Consider the following 19,326-nt stretch of genomic DNA (forward strand, 5'->3'; position numbering starts at 1 on the left):
AGAATGGGATTACATCACCAGGTTTGCTCCAAAATGACCTTCCTTGTCTGACACTGGATACTACCAGCGGAGAGGAAGAGCTTGTCATTTACTAACTAGAGGCTTCTTTTTTGAGGAAGAGAGAGTTCACCTGGGGAACAAAATGACATGATAAGTGTGGGATTCTAATAGCATCACAAGTGTTTGATTTCTATAGCTTAGGGAGAAGAAATTGACACACGGGGAAGGTCTAGGGCAGAAACTACGCATGACGTGGTTGAGTATAGATCTAGAGCTACAAAATGAGTAAAAAAAGAAAAAAAAAAAACTGTGTTATTCAAAACAATCTTTCCTCCTCCCTCCCACAGTCTTGAATCACCAGTATTTATAACAACCGGCATCACCTGGGGCTAGTCAAGGTGAGGTCCTCACCACGTAGATGACGTGATAATGGCGTATGAAACCCGGAGTTTGACCTGACTTGTTCCTTCTAGACCTCTCACCCTTGCCTGCGTCCTCTGGGCATGGTTCAGTGCCTCCCACACACGGAAGAGGGCCTGGCTCCCCTGGTTATAAACAGGCAGAGGATCTTCAGGTCAATTCTGCTTCCTTGGAATCATTTCAACACCCAGATTCTGTTTGCTTCCCATCACTGCTTTGGGGCCATCTCAGGATGCACGCAGTCCGTGACCACACTTTGCTAAATTCCCTGAAACACAGATGCATCTTAAATCCTCTGCATCTTCTCTTTCTTCCCACGGCCCCACGGGCCCTCTCTCCTCCCCACTCACGACCAGGTACTACTCATTTTTCAGGGACCGGCTCAGACCTGCCTTCCTCTTTGCTTCTTATCCTCATGTTCCACGGCGCTACACTATGGACTAGTTTGCTTCTGGTGTGCTGTGCTGGGTTGCTCAGTCGTGTCCGACCTTTGCAACTCCGCGGGCTGTAGCCTGACAAGCTCCTCTGTCCATGGGATTCTCCAGGCAAGATTACTGGAGTGGGTGGCCATGCCCTCCTCCTGGGGATCTTCTCAGGCTGCCATAATAAACAGCAGGCTGTGTGGCTTAGACAACACATGCTGATTTTCTCACAGTTCTGGGGCCTGAAACCCAAGATCCAGGTGCTAGGGTTGGTTTCTGGTGAGAACTCTGCTCCTGGCTGGAAGCCAGCTGCCTTCTCCCCGTGTCCTCACATGGCCTCTCCTCTGGGTTTTCACAGAGAAAGGACTCTCTTGTATCTCTTCCTCTTCTCATGAGGACGCTAGTTACGCTAAGTCCCACCCGCATAATGTTATTCATCTTTAACCACCTTCCTTAAGGTCCTAAGTTCAGATACAGTCTCACAGGGGTTTAGGACTTCAACATTTGAATTTGGGGGAGACATAAGTCCTTCTATAAAAACTGTCTTACAACCTTTACTTTCATAGAAAAAGCCAAGGATGTAAATATATAACTGATACTCTGACACTTGTGAAAGGGGTTAATTAATGTCCATTTACATAGAGTGGCTCAGTGGTAAAAGATCTGCTTTCAATGCAGGAGATGCAGGAGATGTGTGGGAGACGTGGGTTCCATCCCTGGGTGGGGAAGATCCCCAGGAGTAGGAAATGGCAATCCACTCCAGTATTCTTGCCTGGAAAATTCCATGGATAGAGGGGCCTGGTGGGCTACATTCCATGGGGTCGCAAAGAATTGGACATGACTGAGCACGCACGGATATATTGTATACAGAGCTGCATGGAATTTTTTTTTTCCCCAGGACAATTTAGACATTTATCCTAGTGTATGAACAACTGGATTCAAGCCCAGGCTTCCAATTTGTGTGAACATTTCAACATTTTCTTTTCTGGCTATGTCTATGTCAGTGTTAAGTCTTATCAGAATATTCCACACTGAGCACTCTTCTAATCAAAGTTTACTTGTTAGTACAGCTCCCCGTGAGTATACTTTAAAGTGATTATAGTAACATAGTATGGTTTCTTTAAAAAACCGTGGCTTATAATTAACTGTGGGTGTGAATCCAAGTTGCCACTCTCTTGCAGTTTCCCTAAGTCTCCTAAGTCTGACAATCTCAGAAGCTCCATTGTGTGTGTGTGTGTGTGTGTGTGTGTGTGTATAATGTGTATATAAATATATAAAAAATATCTCTATTCATCTGTTGATGAATATTTAGGATGCTTCCATATCTTGAGTATTTTAAATAGTGCCACAAAGAACATTGAGACCCATCTATCTTTTAGAATTTTGTTTTAGTTTTTTTTTTAATCTTTTAAATTAAAAAAAATTTTTTAAAAATCTTTTAGTTTTGTCTAATTGTAAGCCTACAAGTGGGATTGCAAGATCATACAGTAACTCTATTTTTAGTTTCTTAAAAGGCCTCCATACTCTTCTAATAGCTGTGCCAGCTTTCATTCCCACCAACAGTGTAGTAGGGTTCCTTTTTCTCCACATTATCTCCAGCATTTATTACTTGTAGGCTTTTTAATGATGCTTATTCTGACCAGTGTGAAGTGATACCTCACTATAGTTTTGACTTGCACTCCTCTGATAATTAGTGTTGTTGCCAAACTTTTCTTGTGCTTGTTGGCCATCTGCATGTCTTCTTTGGAGAGAAGTCCTCCTAGGTCTTCTACAGACTGGAGAGTTATTTCAAGATTTTATAAGTATAGAAATAAATAGGTTCATATACATAAAACCTCTTTATAAAGTACACTACCTAGAATTTGGCAATACTTAATTTAAACATAAAATCTGGAAATATATGGTTCTGATTAATCAGAAGGAGCTATGGAATACATGTTTCCAGGATGGTTTCACTTGAGACCATCAGAGTGTTTATTTTATGGCCTGTACTATTTCATCTTAGCAAACTTCCGTGATAACAATGGTGGAGCAATTTTTTTTTTCTTAGTTGAAGTGTCTCTTCATACAATCTTTTACCTCCAGAGGCTGAGTGGATTTCAAGATCAACCCTAATTCAGCCAGGCTGGGGAGGCATAAGGACAGGAGTGTGAGAGTGTGTGTGTGTGTCTGTGTGTGTGTGTGGAGGGTTTGTCCTGAGGGCAGTTGGGAATTTCTATTGCTTTAGACCTAAAGTACAAATCCTTGAGACTGTGGACCATTGGCCACTAGGAGGCACTGTGGGCCCATGGTAAGCAGGCTGCCTGGGAGGGGTTGAAGAGGCACCCAAGAGAGGAGAGCTTAAGGGAACCTTGACTATATGCCTGCATCAGGGAGCAGGTTTGAGTTTCCCTAATGTGGCTCAGACGGTAAGGCGTCTGCCTACAATGTGGGAGACCCAGGTTCTATCCCTGGGTCAGGAAGATCCTCTGGAGAAGGAAATGGCAACCCAATCCAGTACTCTTGCCTGGAAAATCCCATGGACAGAGGAGCGTGGTAGGCTACGGTCCATGGGGTCGCAAAGAGTCGGATGCGACTGAGCGGACTTCACACTTTACAGTGCTTCCAGGACACAAGGAACCAGAGCAGACTCCTCACTGCCCAGGAGAGTGGGGACGTCCCTGGGGCTTCAGGATGTACTCAGGGGGGACCCTGCAAAGGAAGTGGAGGGTGAGGGGTTCGGGTGGCCCGTGAGGGCTCCGTGATGAGTGTCAGGAAGGAGCAGAGAGAGGAGAACAAGTCATATTGTGGACATATGGAGACATGGGACGAGTGCACGGTTCACACCCACCCTTTGCTGAGGGGCTGTGCAGGACGGGGAAGGGCATAGAGGAGCCAGCCCTGGGTCCTGCCAAGGGGTCCAGGGGACAAGGGCAGCCTGCAGAGACACAGAGCAGTGACGTCATAGGCAAACGCTCCAATCAGGGAAGCAGGAGGGTCAGCACTTACACCTCTCAGCCCAGGAGCCCCGCCCCCAGCCAGCAGCAGCCTTGGGTTCCTGATGCTGCCATGGGCGCCAGGCTCCTCTGCTGTGTGACTCTCTGCCTCCTGGGAGCAGGTGAGTCCTGGACACAGCGCGGGAGCTTCTGAGATGCCTTTGCCTCCCTGAGATAGAAGCCCGGAGATGAGGGCTGCAGCAGGAGGCTTCCCTGTGCTCTGCCCTCAGCTTCCTTGTCTCCTCCCCAACAGGCCTGGTGGAATCTGGAGTCACCCAGACCCCCAAGTACCTGATCAAATCAAGAAAGCAGAACGCGACTCTGAGATGTTCCCCTGACTCTGGACACCGCTCCGTGAACTGGTACCAACAGGCCCAGGGCCAGGGCCCCCAGTTCCTCGTTCAGTATTACCGTGGACAAGCTAATAGAGAAGAAAACCTGCCAGATCGATTCTCAGGAGAACAGTTCAGTGATTTTCGCTCGGAGCTGAACCTGAGCTCCTTGGAGCTAACGGACTCAGCCGTGTATCTCTGTGCCAGCAGCCAAGACACAGCCCTGCGTGATCAGGTGCCTCTGGGACAAAAACACTCCTGCCCCAGCTCAGGAAGTGTGGTGAGGGTGTTGGCTGCCAGCCAGCCAGCCAGTCCTAGGCTTTGGTAGAGTGGACAGATTTTCCCAGACATTCTTTCTTTGCTGTGCTTTAATGCTCACAAAGATCATGCAAGATAAGTATTATTTTAATTGTTTATACACCTGGGGGGAACTGACTTGCCCTGGTCTCATACTTCTTTAGTGTCAGACCAGAAATCAGACTCAAGTCTGTCCTCAACACCTATGGTCCTTGCCCCCCTTAGAACTGTTCCCCCATAGAACAAACATACGTATACATGTTTTAAAGGAGTAGGTTCACATAGTTGTTAAGGCTGGTAAGCCCCAAAACTGGATACTGGACTGGTGGTACTAGAGACCCAGGGAGAGCTGAGTTTTAGTTCAAAACCTGAAGAACTAATGATCCAGTTTGAAGGCCATCACCTGGACAATTATCTCTGACTTGGGGAGGATCAGTCTCTCTGTTCTATTCAAGTCTTCACTGGTTGGATGATGCCCACCATGAAACACTATGAAAGGTCATCTGTTTACAATGTTACGATGTTAATCTAATCTCATATTAAAGTCTACCTGTTTACATGTTAATCTCTTCCAACAACACCCTCATATAACACCTGGAATAATGTTTAATTAAATACCTGTGGCATAGTCAAGGTGACACGTTATAATAGCATTACACCATGCTCCACTGTTGTATAAGTACTTAATAAGCATGAAGTCCCTAGCACATAACAGCACTCTGGACTTCTTGATTCGCATTGCTAAACTCTGACAGCCTCTTCTACCATTTCCTAGGTGCAAAGGTAGAAATGGACATAGGTTAACTTGAAATCCTATAGTTGAGGATATCAGAAGTCACAGGAAAAATTTATTTATGCCCGATGATTCATCACATGAAATTAACAAGTGTGTGATATATATGCCTTCTCAGATATTTTAAAATGTGAATTATATGTGTATGTCAGTTATATCTGACTCTTTGCAAATCTAGGCACTGTAGCCTGCCAGACTCCTCGTCAATGGGATTTCCCAGACAAAATACTGCAGTGGGTTTCCATTTCCCTCTCCAGGAGATCTTCCTGACCCAGGGATCAAATCCACATCTTCTGCAATGGCAGGTGGATTCTTTACCACTGTGCCACCTCAGAAGCCCTATAGTTAACCTTTAACCCATGTAGGCTTTAGGGTCCCTGAGACATCCACAACACCGTAATCAAAACTTTGTGTATAACTTCACATTCAACCGTCTGTATGTGGGATTCCAGGTCTACAGATTCAGCCAGTCAAATTGGGCAGTACCTTCAGTTCAGTATAGTCACTCAGTTGTGTCCGACTTCTGAGACCCCTTGGACTTCAGCATGCCAGGCTTCCCTGTCCATCACCAATCCCCAGAGCTTGCTCAAACTCAGTTTCCTTTTGCCCTGAGTCTGCCACCTCCTCCCAGTCCCGCATCTGTATTCCTTTGTGCTCCCAGGTCATCCACGGTGCAGAGCACCTATCTACTCTCCTCAAAGAAAGGTGGGTTACAGGTGCGCTGCTGCCCCCATTCAGACACGGCAGCCTGTGTTCTGGTGAACATGAAGGAGCTGTAGCCACATTCAGCAGATGCCCAGTCTATCAGCAAATGGTAAGAAATAGACTCAAAGGATTCCTCAAATGTTGGTGAGCCTGCCCCAGGGTTGGGGAACCAGATGCCAGAAGAAGCAGGTGGAAGAAAAAATATATATACAATTGCAGTCAACTAAGCAAAGGAAAACGGACATTTGAAGACATAGGTGGGATGCAAGAGTCGTAAAGGGAAGCAGAAGGCTATAAGGATTTTTCCCCAAGAAGAAAAACTAAGAAATCACATTACATGTATAAAGTAGAGAGCTAGTGGGAAGCTGCTGTCCTGCACAGGGAGCTCATCTCTTTGCTCTCTGAGGACCTAGAGGGGTAAAGTGCAGGGGTGGAGGGAGGGGAGTTCAAGAGAGAGGGGATATACGCATACTAATGGCTGATTCACCTGGCGTACAGCAGAAACCAACACACTTCATAAAGCAATCATACTCCAATGAAAAATAACTTTAAAATGGCTACATGAATATGTGGATAAATAAGACGAATATAAGTTTAATGAAGAATTCTCTCTGGAACAAAGTATACATAAAGTTGCAAACAGTTTACAGGTTACAACAACTTGTGAGGCTTATGCCTATTGAGCTAGATGGATCTCCTTGTAGTGAACTCTTCACATAGGTTCATTTCTGATTTGAGCCTCTGGGGGAAGGGGCGTGGTCCCCTGAGTGACAGGTCTGCTGTGGGGCCTGGCAGGGACAGTGACATCTCAGAAGGACTCCCTGGAGAGCCCCTCTCCCCTCTCATCCACACTCAGACCAGAGGGCCCTCCGCCTGCCCCGACCCCCCACCATGAGCCCCTGCCTCCTGGGCTGTGTGGTCTTCTGTCTCCTGCAGGCAGGTGAGTCCTGGGGGCAGGGTCCCCTTGGGGGTGTCAGCACTGAGCATGTCCTCTGTGACTGCAGCATCGGTCCTCCTTCTCCACAGGGGCGGTCCACGCTGGTGTCACTCAGGACCCCAGATTCCAGGTCGTGAGGACAGGACAGAACGTGACACTTAATTGTACTCAGGATCTGGGTCATAACTATATGTGCTGGTACCGACAAGACCCAGGACTCGGGCTGAGGCTGATCCATTACTCAACTGGCCCTTTCACCAAGGAGCAAGGAGATGTGCCCGACGGGTACAGCGTCTCCAGACCAAACACAGAGAACTTCCCTCTCACGCTGGAGTCCGCCAAACACTCCCAGACATCTGTGTACTTCTGCGCCAGCAGTTACTCCACGGCGCTGCACGGCCAGCTGCTCTCTGTGCAAAAAGACAAGGGCAGCCCCTTGCTTGTAGGATCCCAGCACCAGGAGCCTCAGGGCTTTCCTGCCACGTGCCTGCAGTGTGACCCTGGGTGTGTGGTCTGTGCTGGCCCAGACCTCACTCCAGGCCTTGGGGACATGTGTCCACCATCCATTGCTGTCTTTTCTCTGTATCCTCCCTGTGAACCAGGAGTTTCCACATCTCTGACTTCTAGTCATCACCTTAGCCTGAGACCTCCAGGAGGGAAGGTTGTTGGTAAGTTAGATGAAAATAGGCCCTCCTGTCTCACCTCAGGCAGCTCATCGCTGTCTCTCTGGAAGGTTCTCCCCCAACCTGGCTCTCACGAGCTCTCTTCTCTTACCCACCTTTCCTGGGTGGGTAAGTCATTCCTCTCCCCACCTCCCTGGCATCAGCTTCCTGGCCCTCGCTACTCTGTCCACAATGTTCTTCCCTCATCTGGGTCATGAAAGTGAAAGTGAAAGTCGCTCAGTTGTGTCCAGCTCTTTGTGACCCCATGGACTGTATAGTCCCTGGAATTCTTCAGGCCAGAATACTGCAGTGGGCAGCCTTTCCCTTCTCTAGGGGATCTTCCCAACCCAGGATCGAACCCAGAGCTCCCACATTGCAGGAGGATTCTTTACCAGCTGAGCCACAAGGGAAGCCCAACAATACTGGAGTGGGTAGCCTATGCCTTGTCCAGCAGATCTTCCTGACCCAGGAATCAAACCATGATCTCCTGCATTGCAGGTGGATTCTTTACCAACTGAGCTATGGTCACATCCCTTCCCAAATCACCAGGTAGTTTTTTGTTTTTGTTTTTTTTTCCCAAATCACAAGGTAGTTTTTAAAATAGCCTGCCCACGTGGTCTGCTTTGAACAAGCTCTCTGGAGTCATCAAAGAGAAACCAACTTCAGTTAATTATCAATCATCCAAAACTTCATGTGAGTCCATTGAAGGAGGACAGACTGTCTTTGTGTGTTCTCCCCCCGGTCCCCCGATTTCCTCAGCATCTCACCTAACCTAGGCCAGGTTGGCCCACCTTCCTCATCAAAATCTTCTCAAAGTCAAAATATATCCTCCATTACCTCATTATATCAAGATTTTATAAGTGCAGAAATAAATGAGTCCATATATACAAAACCTCTTTATAAAATGCATTCCCTAGAATTTGGTAATGCTTAATTTCAATGGGAAATCTGGAAATATATGCATCTGATTAATCAGAAGTAGTTATGGAATACATGCTTCCAGGTGGATTCACTTGAGATCTTCAGAGTATTCATTTTATGGTCATGTATTTTCATCTTCGCTAACTACTGTCATTGCAGCGGTACAATAATTACTTCCTTCTTAGTAAAAGTGTCAGATCATACAGTCTTTTACCCCAGAGGATAAGAGTGGATTTGAGGATCAACCCTAATTTTGTCAGGCTGGGAAGGCAGTAGATCAGGGGTATGTATTTGTGTCTCTGTGTGCGTGACTGTGTGTGGAGGGGTTGCAGATGGGGTTGTGGGGAATATCTTTTTTATTTTTAATTCTGTCTTTTAATGAAAGCTTCAACTCATATGTGAACACAGCTAGTTAAAGCACAGCGCAGCCGGCTTGTAAGTTTAAATTCCTGTAGACTTTACTAGAATCACAAGGAGGGCCGCTGCTCAAAGGGTCTTTCCCTTTAAGACCACCTTTGATCTTTAGAGTATGCTTTGGCCAAGGCAGGGGAGGGGAAATGTCTAGAGCCCAACAAATTTCTCATTAGCCCAACTTTCTCACCAGCTTATTTCCATTTTATAGCCGTAGAAAGCTTAAAGGAGTTCCAGGACACATTCATCATCTCTTGAGGCCCAAGGCCCAGAACACTCTATAGCTGTTATCACAAAAGGAGCACTTAAGGAATACACTTATCAGATTAGGAGTAAGAGTCCAGTAGTTTCTCTGCCATGCCTCTCTCAACATGCACTTCTGAGTAGTATTCTTCCATGCACAACAGGAGCAGGATGGGCAAGAATGCAATGCAAGAGTGCTGAATAGGCTAGTCTGTTACATCCCTCAGAAACTTCAAGGAATCACCCCCAACAGACTACCCAAGATCAACTAAAGAGTCCATCTTCAACTCTAGATTATTTGAACCCATGATACTTAATAAACCCTTCTCCAACAGACTTCTCTCTTTAAAAGAATGGATTTTGAAGAGAAAAACAAACATGCAGCAGAGAGGTATGGAATAGAAAATAAATACAAATGTAAGCCGTTTTGTTTACATTTATATTTATTTGCTTGCTTTATAACCACAACAAACCAGTACAGAGAATGCCCTGTACAAAACCCAATAAAGGTTCAAAGATGGAGGTGTTCCCTTAGGCAGGGCTGAAGACTTCAGTCTCTGGTATTTGGAGTTTCGGCTGCAGCCCTGGTTTTTGGCTGGATCATTGGGTGTGTGGCACAGTGCATGCTTTTACCCGGATTTGAACAGGAGACTGGCCACTTGGCCCAGGTAGAAGCAGATGGTCTTTGGTTTCATGTGTCATGCAACGACTGAAGTTCCTCACCACGATGCAGTGCTGGGTCGGGTTGTACTTCTTGTCAAACTCCTTGATGTGGGCTGCGATGTCCTTCTCTGTATTATACTTCTCCAATGCCTGAGTAGCACACCCCACCGAGTCCTGTTGCATCTCCTCTGACATATCGGCATTCTTGATCACGGCCTTTCAGTTACACATGGTCACCAAGGAGCAGAGGCTGGCTCTGGTCTCCTGGGGAAGGCGCGGGCCAGGCTCACACCTGCATAGAGACACAGTCACTACCAAAGCCATGAAGAATCTGAATTTGCATTCTTGATTTAGACAGAAGGCACAGATCTGTGAGACTGTGGACCATTGGCCACTAGGAGGCACTGTGGGTCCATGGTAAGCTGGTGCCCTGGGAGGGGTTGAGAGTCACCCTGGGGAGGGCAGCTTAGGGGAACCTTGGCTACATGCCTGAATCAGAAAACAGGTTTGAGTTCCCTGAGTGGTCCAGACACATGGACCCAGCCCAGACTCCTCACTGCCCAGGGGAGTGGGGACGTGCCTGGATCCTCAGGATGTGCTCAGGGGGTCATCTCCTGGAGCAGCATGGGGAATGGTGGGTGATGGATTAGTGTGGCTGGTGAGGGCTGGGTGAGGAGTGTCAGGCAGGGACAGGAAGAGAAGAGAAAGCCATGTTATGGGCATATGGGGACAGTGCTTGCCACACACCCACCCTTTGCCGAGGGGCTGTGCAGGACTGGGAAGGGCATAGAGGAGCCCACCATGGGACCTGGCCAGGGGTCCAGTGGATCAGGAAACAGCCTGCAGAGACACAGACCAGTGATGTCATAGGCAATGGTCCAATCAGGGAAGCAGGAGGGTCAGCACTTACACCACTCAGCCCAGGAGCCCCGCTCCCAGCCAGCAGCAGTCTTGGGTTCCTGATGCTGCCATGGGCTCCAGGCTCCTCTGCTGTGTGACTCTCTGCCTCCTCGGATCAGGTGAGTCTAGACACAGTGTGGGAGCTTCTGAGATGTCTTTGACTCCCTGAGATAGAAGCCCGGAGATGACGGCTGCAGCAGGAGGCTTCCCTGTGCTCTGCCCTCAGCTTCCTTGTCTCCTCCCCAACAGGCCTGGTGGATTCTGGAGTCACCCAGACCCCCAAGTACCTGATCAAATCAAGAAAGCAGAACGCGACTCTGAGATGTTCCCCTGAATCTGGACACCGCTCCGTGTACTGGTACCAACAGGCCCTGGGCCAGGGCCCCCGGTTCCTCGTTCAGTATTACAACCAGAGGGTGTGGGGAGAAGCACAGCTCCCGGATCGATTCTCAGGAGAACAGTTCAGTGACTCTCGCTCTGAGCTGAGCTTGACCCCCTTGGAGCTGACGGACTCAGCCGTGTATCTCTGTGCCAGCAGCCAAGACACAGCCCTGCATGATCAGATGCCTCTGGTACAAAAACACTCCTACCCCAGCTCAGGAAGTGGTTGCCAGGGTGTCAGCTGCCAGCCAGCCAGAGCCAGACCCAGGTAGAGCTGATAGCCTTTCCCAGACATTCTTTCCTTTGTACATTTTAATGCTCACATAGATCATGCAAGATAAAGATTATTTTAACTGTTTATACATCTGATGGGAAGTGACTTGCCCAGATCTCATATTTCCTAACTGTCAGACAAGGAATCAGACTCAAAGCTGTCCTCAACACCTGTGTTCTCTGCTCCCCATCTTTTAAAGGAGTTCGCTCCACGTAGCTGTTACAGCTGACAAGTCCAAATCTGCAGGTTGGACTGGTGATGCTAGAGGTTCAGGGAGAGCTGATGTTTAAATTCAAAGGCCCAAGAACTGATGGGCCAGTTTGAAGGCCATCAGCTGAACAGTTCTCTCTTACCTGGGGGAGGATCAGTCTTTTCGTTCTATTCATATCTTCACTGGTTGGATTAGGCCCACTAAGACTGTGGAATGGAAGGTCATCTGTTTAAAATGTTAATCTAACCTAAAGTTAAAATCTACCTATTTATATGTTAACCTCTTCCAAAACCAGTCTCACTTAATACCCAGAATAAAGTTTAATTAAATGTCTCTGACAGAGTCACGGTGACACGTTCAATCAACAGTGTGATTTCTGTGGTTGTAGATTTGTTTTGCTCATGCATCTTGTTAGTGAAAATTTAATGTCTGTACCCATCAAAACAATTCCTTTTTAGCCTGGAGCTAAATATGGAAGACAAGTAAGTGCTCCTGGAAAGTGTTATAATATATATAATATAATATATATTATAACAAAGTGCTTGAAACCATGTGAGACACCATTTCCGTGTGAGGGACAATCCTAACCGGGGATTGATGGTTTGATAAAATGACCATCTAAGTTCTTACCAGCTGGTACAGGCTGTTTTTGTAAAATTTATTTACTCAATTTCACAGGTTTTTTTTTCTCATGAACCCTTTTTCTGAAATCATTTTATAATGATTTTTTTGTTAATATTCTATGAGAAACAACATAGCAAGGCTTCAGATTCACACACTGGGTCCTGGGCTGGCCAGACCACCAGCAGTAGTTGTTTCAGAATGGAATGATAATTCCATGCCAGGAGAAGGGTTCCTATGACTTGATCCCAAGGATTCAGGCCACAGGCCTTGAGCTGGAAAGACCACTTTCTTCTGGCCTGGCCTGGGTATGACCCCCCTTTACTGTGTCCTTCTGTGTCCTGGACCAGCGAAGTTCTGAGCACGTGTATGGAACCACTCGAGGGCTTGCCAGGCGCAGATTCAAGGCTGGTCATTGTGGTTATGACATGAGATTCCTCCTTTGTTTCTCACTTCAGCATCAGTGTCTTTCTGTCCCAGGACCCAGGAGTGGTGAGTCACCCAGACACTAGACGTGTGGTCATGCTAAAGTGAAACCGACCATCAGGAGGTCACGGAACATCTAAAATCATGTAACCAGGATCTAGTACATAATTTTCAGGGTCGATATTTCAAAGACTATTGAGAATTTGAAGATCCCAACAGCAGAACATCATTCTAGGTACAGAGTCCTTTTGAGAGTGGGGTTTGTGCAACAAGATATAGTTTAGAGCTCTAGGATATCAATCTATTAACGGCAGCCATGCTTCACAAGGAAGTATTCCCATGGAGTGGATGTCCCACATAAAGTCAGAGCACTTTTGATGTATCCTGGAGTCTGGCACCTCGCCCCAAATCCCTCTCGTATGTATGTTCCTTTGTGAGAACGTATAATCCACGCTGAGCAACCAGCTTCTGGCCACAAAGAAAGTTCTGTCTTAGGGCTGCGGTGGTTTCACTTGCTGCTTCCCCTCCCTGTGCCCTGAGACTCAGGAAGCACATGCTTTGGCGACCATGAAGGAGCTGTACCTGCATTTGGCAGGTGTCCCGTCTGTTAATGAACTGAGAAGAAATAGAGTCAAATGATTCCTCAATAGTGATGAGTCTGCGCTGTAGTTAAGGAACCAGACTCCAAAGAATCATTGTAGGTGAGAGGACAGGAGCAGGACTGTGGTCAATTGAGCAAAGTAGAAACAACACTTCAGGTAGTATTTGTGATGCATGGGTCATAAAGGACAGCGGGAAGCCCTAAGGATTTCCTCTGAGATTCAAAACTACAGAAATATGTACGTAAATAAGCTAATATGCAAATTAAGTAATTATCTCTGGAGTAAAATATACATAAAGGTGCAAACTACTCTAGGGAAAGCTTGCAACGACTTTGTAAGACTTACATCTGTCCAGATGATGTCCAAGCAATCTGTCCAAGGCATCTCCCTGTTCTAAGCTACTGATTTAGAATCAACTTTGATTTGAGCTTCTGGGGGAAGGGGCGTGGCCCCTGAGTGACAGGTTGGCTCTGGGGCCTGGCAGGGACAGTGACATCTCAGAAGGACTCCTTGGAGAGCCCCTCTCCCCTCTCATCCACACTCAGACCAAAGGGCCCTCCGCCTGCCCCGCTCCCACCATGAGCCCCTGCCTCCTGGGCTGTGTGGTCTTCTGTCTCCTGCAGGCAGGTGAGTCCTGGGGGCAGGGTCCCCTTGGGGGTGCCAGCACGAAGCATGTCCGCTATGACTGCAGCATCGGTCCTCCTTCTCCACAGGGGCGGTCCACGCTGGTGTCACCCAGTACCCCAGATTCCAGGTCGTCAGGACAGGACAGAACGTGACACTTAATTGTACTCAGGATCTGGGTCATAACTATATGTACTGGTACCAACAAGACCCGGGACTCGGGCTGAGGCTGATCCATTACTCAACTGGCCCTTTCACCAAGGAGCAAGGAGATGTGCCCGACGGGTACAGCGTCTCCAGACCAAACACAGAGAACTTCCCTCTCACGCTGGAATCCTCCAAACACTCCCAGACATCTGTGTACTTCTGCGCCAGCAGTTACTCCACAGCCCTGCACGGCCAGCTGCTCTCTGTGCAAAAAGGCAAGGGCAGCCCCTTGCTGGTAGGATCCCAGCACCGGGAGCCTCAGGGCTCTGCTGCCACGTGCCTGCAGTGTGACCCTGGGTGTGTGGTCTGTGCTGGCCCAGACCTCACTCCAGGCCTTGGGGACATGTGTCCACCAGCCATTGCTGTCTTTTCTCTGTATCCTCCCTGTGAACCAGGAGTTTCCGCAGCTCTGACTTCTAGTCATCACCTTAGCCTGAGACCTCCAGGAGGGAAGGTTGTTGGTAAGTTAGATGAAAATAGGCCCTCCTGTCTCACCTCAGGCAGCTCATCGCTGTCTCTCTGGAAGGTTCTCCCCCAACCTGGCTCTCATGAGCTCTCTTCTCTTACCCACCTTTCCTGGGTGGGTAAGTCATTCCTCTCCCCACCTCCCTGGCATCAGCTTCCTGGCCCTCGCTACTCTGTCCACAATGTTCCTCCCTCATCTGAGTCATGAAAGTGAAAGTGAAAGTCGCTCAGTTGTGTCCAGCTGTTTGAGACCCCATGGACTGTATAGTCCCTGGAATTCTTCAGGCCAGAATACTGCAGTGGGCAGCCTTTCCCTTCTCTAGGGGATCTTCCCAATCCAGGATCGAACCGAGAGCTCCCACATTGCAGGCGGATTCTTTACCAGCTAAGCCACAAGGGAAGCCCAAGAATACTGGAGTGGGTAGCCTATGCCTTGTCCAGCAGATCTTCCTGACCCAGGAATCAAACCACGGTCTCCTGCATTGCAGGTGGATTCTTTACCAACTGAGCTATGGTCACATCCCTTCCCAAATCACCAGGTAGTTTTTAAAATAGCCTGCCCACGTGGTCTGCTTTGAGCAAGCTGTCTGGAGTCATCAAAGAGAAACCAACTTCAGTTAATTATCAATCATCCAAAACTTCATGTGAGTCCATTGAAGGAGGACAGACTGTCTTTGTGTGTTCTCCCCCCAGTCCCCCGATTTCCTCAGCATCTCACCTAACTTAGGCCAGGTTGGCCCACCTCCGTCATCAAAATCTTCTCAAAGTCAAAATACATCCTCCATTACCTCATTATATCAAGATTTTGTAAGTGCAGAAATAAATGAGTCCATATATACAAAATCCTCTATAAAATGCATTCCCTAGAATTTGGTAATGCTTAATTTCAATGGGAAATCTGGAAATATATGCATCTGATTAATCAGAAGTAGTTATGGAATACATGCTTCCAGGTGGATTCACTTGAGATCTTCAGAGTATTCATTTTATGGTCATGTATTTTCATCTTTGCTAACTACTGTCATTGTAGCGGTACAATAATTACATCCTTCTTAGTAAAAATGTCAGATCATACAGTCCTTTACCTCCAGAGGATAAGAGTGGATTTGAGGATCAACCCTAATTTTGTCAGGCTGAGAAGGCAGTAGATCAGGGGTATGTATTTGTGTCTCTGTGTGTGTGTCTGTGTGTAGAGGGGTTGCAGGTGGGGTTGTGGGGAATATCTTTTTTTTTAATTCTGTCTTTTAATGAAAGCTTCAACTCATATGTGAACACAGCTAGTTAAAGCACAGCGCAGCCGGCTTGTAAGTTTAAATTCCTGTAGACTTTACTAGAATCACAAGGAGGGCCGCTGCTCAAAGGCTCTTTCTCTTTAAGACCACCTTTGATCTTTAGAGTATGCTTTGGCCAAGGCAGGGGAGGGGAAATGTCTAGAGCCCAACAAATTTCTCATTAGCCCAGCTTTCTCACCAGCTTAATTCCATTTTACAGCCGTAGAAAGCTTAAAGGAGTTCCAGGACACATTCATCATCTCTTGAGGCCCAAGGCCCAGAACACTCTATAGCTGTTATCACAAAAGGAGCACTTAAGGAATACACTTATCAGATTAGGAGTAAGAGTCCAGTAGTTTCTCTGCCATGCCTCTCTCAACATGCACTTCTGAGTAGTATTCTTCCACGCACAACAGGAGCAGGATGGGCAAGAATGCAACGCAAGAGTGCTGAATAGGCTAGTCTGTTACATCCCTCAGAAACTTCAAGGAATCACCCCCAACAGCCTACCCAAGATCAACTAAAGAGTCCATCTTCAACTCTAGATTATTTGAACAAATGATAATTAATGAACCCTTCTCCAACAGACTTCTCTCTTTAAAGGAATGGATTTTGAAGAGAAAAAAAAAATGCAGCAGAGAGGTATGGAATAGAAAATAAATACAAATGTAAGCCGTTTTGCTTACATTTATATTTATTTGCTTGCTTTATAACCACAACAAACCAGTACAGAGAATGTCCTGTACAAAATCCAATAAAGGTTCAAAGATGTAGGTGTTCCCTTAGGCAGGGCTGAAGACTTCAGTCTCTGGTTTTGAAGTTTCGGCTGCAGTCCTGGTTTTTGGGTGGATCATTGGGTGTGTGGCACAGTGCATGCTTTTACTTGGATTTGAACAGGAGACTGGCCACTTGGCCCAGGTAGAAGCAGATGGTCTTTGGTTTCATGTGTCATGGAACGACTGAAGTTCCTCACCACAATGCAGTGCCCGGGGGGTTGTACTTCTTGTCAAACTCCTTGATGTGGGCTGCGATGTCCTTCTCTGTATTATACTTCTCCAATGCCTGAGTAGCACACCCCACCGAGTCCTGTTGCATCTCCTCCGACATATCGGCATTCTTGATCACGGCCTTTCAGTCACACATGGTCACCAAGGAGCAGAGGCTGGCTCTGGTCTCCTGGGGAAGGCGCGGGCCAGGCTCACACCTGCTTAGAGAGGCAGTCACTACCAAAGCCATGAAGAATCTGAATTTCCATTCTTGATTTAGACAGAAGGCACAGATCTGTGAGACTGTGGACCATGGACCACTAGGAGGCACTGTGGGTCCAGGGTAAGCTGGTGCCCTGGGAGGGGTTGAGAGTCACTCTGGGGAGGGCAGCTTGGGGGCACCTTGGCTACATGCCTGCATCAGAAAACAGGTTTGAGTTCCCTGAGTGGTCCAGACACATGGACCCAGCCCAGACACCTCACTGCCCAGGGGAGTGGGGACGTGCCTGGATCCTCAGGATGTGCCCAGGGGGTCCTCTCCTGCAGCAGCATGGGGAGCGGTGGGTGATGGATTACTGTGGCTTGTGAGGGCTGGGTGAGGAGTGTCAGGCAGGGACAGGAAGAGAAGAGAAAGCCATGTTATGGGCATATGGGGACAGTGCTTGCCACACACCCACCCTTTGCCGAGGGGCTGTGCAGGACTGGGAAGGGCATAGAGGAGCCCACCATGGGACCTGACCAGGGGTCCAGTGGATCAGGAAACAGCCTGCAGAGACACAGACCAGTGACGTCATAGGCAAACGCTCCAATCAGGGAAGCGGGAGGGTCAGCACTTACACCACTCACCCCAGGAGCCCCGCCCCCAGCCAGCAGCAGTCTTGGGTTCCTGATGCTGCCATGGGCTCCAGGCTCCTCTGCTGTGTGACTCTCTGCCTCCTGGGAGCAGGTGAGTCTGGACACAGTGTGGGAGCTTCTGAGATGTCTTTGCCTCCCTGAGATAGAAGCCCGGCGATGAGGGTTTAAGCAGGAGGCTTCCCTATGCTCTGCCCTCAGCTTCCTTGTCTCCTCCCCAACAGGCCTGGTGGAATCTGGAGTCACCCAGACCCCCAAGTACCTGATCAAATCAAGAAAGCAGGACGCGACTCTGAGATGTTCCCCTGACTCTGGACACCGCTCTGTGTACTGGTATCAACAGGCCCTGGGCCAGGGCCCCCGGTTCCTCCTTCAGTATTACAACCAGAAAGTGCAGGGAGAAGCACAGCTCCCGGATCGATTCTCAGGAGAACAGTTCAGTGACTCTCGCTCTGAGCTGAGCTTCACCCCCTTGGAGCTGACAGACTCAGCCGTGTATCTCTGTGCCAGCAGCCAAGACACAGCCCTGCATGATCAGATGCCTCTGGTACAAATACACTCCTACCCCAGCTCAGGAAGTGGTTGCCAGGGTGTCAGCTGCCAGCCAGCGAGAGCCAGACCCAGGTAGAGCTGGTAGCCTTTCCCAGACATTCTTTCCTTTGTACATTTTAATGCTCACAAAGATCAAGCATGATAAAGATTATTTTAACTGTTTATACATCTGATGGGAAGTGACTTGCCCAGATCTCATATTTCCTAACTGTCAGACAAGGAATCAGACTCAAAGCTGTCCTCAACACCTGTGTTCTCTGCTCCCTATCTTTTAAAGGAGTTCGCTCCACATAGCTGTTACAGCTAACAAGTCCAAATCTGGTGATACTAGAGGTTCAGGGAGAGCTGATGTTTAAATTCAAAGGCCCAAGAACTGACGGTCCAGTTTGAAGGCCATCAGCTGAACAGTTCTCTCTTACCTGGGGGAGGATCAGTCTTTTCGTTCTATTCATATCTTCACTGGTTGGATTAGGCCCACTAAGACTGTGGAATGGAAGGTCATCTGTTTAAAATGTTAATCTAATCTAAAGTTAAAATCTACCTATTTATATGTTAACCTCTTCCAAAACCCCTCTCACTTAATACCCAGAATAAAGTTAATTAAATGTCTCAGAACAAAGTGACACATTCAATCAACAGTATGATTTCTGTTGTAGATTTGTTTTGCTCATGCATCTTTTTAGTGAAAATTTAATGTCTATACCCATCAAAACAGTTCCTTTTTAGCCTGGAGCTAAATATGGAAGACAAGTAAGTGCTTCTGGAAAGTGTTATCATTAACAAAGTGCTTGAAACCATGTGAGACACCATTTCCGTGTGAGGGACAATCCTAAATGGGGATTGATGGCTTGATAAAATGACCATCTAAGTTCTTACCAGCTGGTACAGGCTGTTTTTGTAAAATTTATTTACTCAATTTCATAGATTTTTTTTTTCTCATGAACCCTTTTTCTGAAATCATTTTATAATGATTTTTTTTGTTAATATTCTATGAGAAACAACATAGCAAGGCTTCACATTCACACACTGGGTCCTGGGCTGGCCAGACCACCAGCAGTAGTTGTTTCAGTGAATGATAATTCCATGCCAGGAGAAGGGTTCCTATGACTTGATCCCAAGGATTCAGGCCACAGGCCTTGAGCTGGAAAGACCTCTTTCTTCTGGCCTGGCCTG

At 47.5% G+C, this 19,326-nt stretch overlaps 2 pseudogenes and 4 gene segments (V, D, J or C); 4 read left to right on the plus strand and 2 right to left on the minus strand.

Moving 5' to 3' along the window:
- The first annotated feature begins 3,857 nt into the window (after positions 1-3,857).
- LOC122437836 lies at positions 3,858-6,018 on the plus strand. The segment is given in 3 exon segments: positions 3,858-3,939; positions 4,071-4,473; positions 5,901-6,018. Coding segments are annotated over 3 exon segments (570 nt in total).
- Positions 6,019-6,780: 762 nt separating this feature from the next.
- On the plus strand, positions 6,781-7,508 carry LOC122437837. The segment is given in 3 exon segments: positions 6,781-6,884; positions 6,971-7,385; positions 7,484-7,508. Coding segments are annotated over 3 exon segments (489 nt in total).
- A 2,239-nt stretch (positions 7,509-9,747) lies between these two features.
- Positions 9,748-10,012, minus strand: LOC122437964 (annotated as a pseudogene).
- A 693-nt stretch (positions 10,013-10,705) lies between these two features.
- Positions 10,706-14,113, plus strand: LOC122438745. The segment is given in 3 exon segments: positions 10,706-10,800; positions 10,931-11,253; positions 13,910-14,113. Coding segments are annotated over 3 exon segments (438 nt in total).
- Positions 14,114-16,642: 2,529 nt separating this feature from the next.
- On the minus strand, positions 16,643-17,662 carry LOC122437838 (annotated as a pseudogene).
- On the plus strand, positions 17,609-18,393 carry LOC122438746. The segment is given in 2 exon segments: positions 17,609-17,695; positions 17,826-18,393. Coding segments are annotated over 2 exon segments (453 nt in total).
- The last annotated feature ends 933 nt before the right edge of the window (positions 18,394-19,326 follow it).

Source organism: Cervus canadensis, chromosome 3 (assembly GCF_019320065.1).
Source record: "Cervus canadensis isolate Bull #8, Minnesota chromosome 3, ASM1932006v1, whole genome shotgun sequence".
In the NCBI taxonomy this organism is placed as follows: domain Eukaryota; kingdom Metazoa; phylum Chordata; class Mammalia; order Artiodactyla; family Cervidae; genus Cervus; species Cervus canadensis.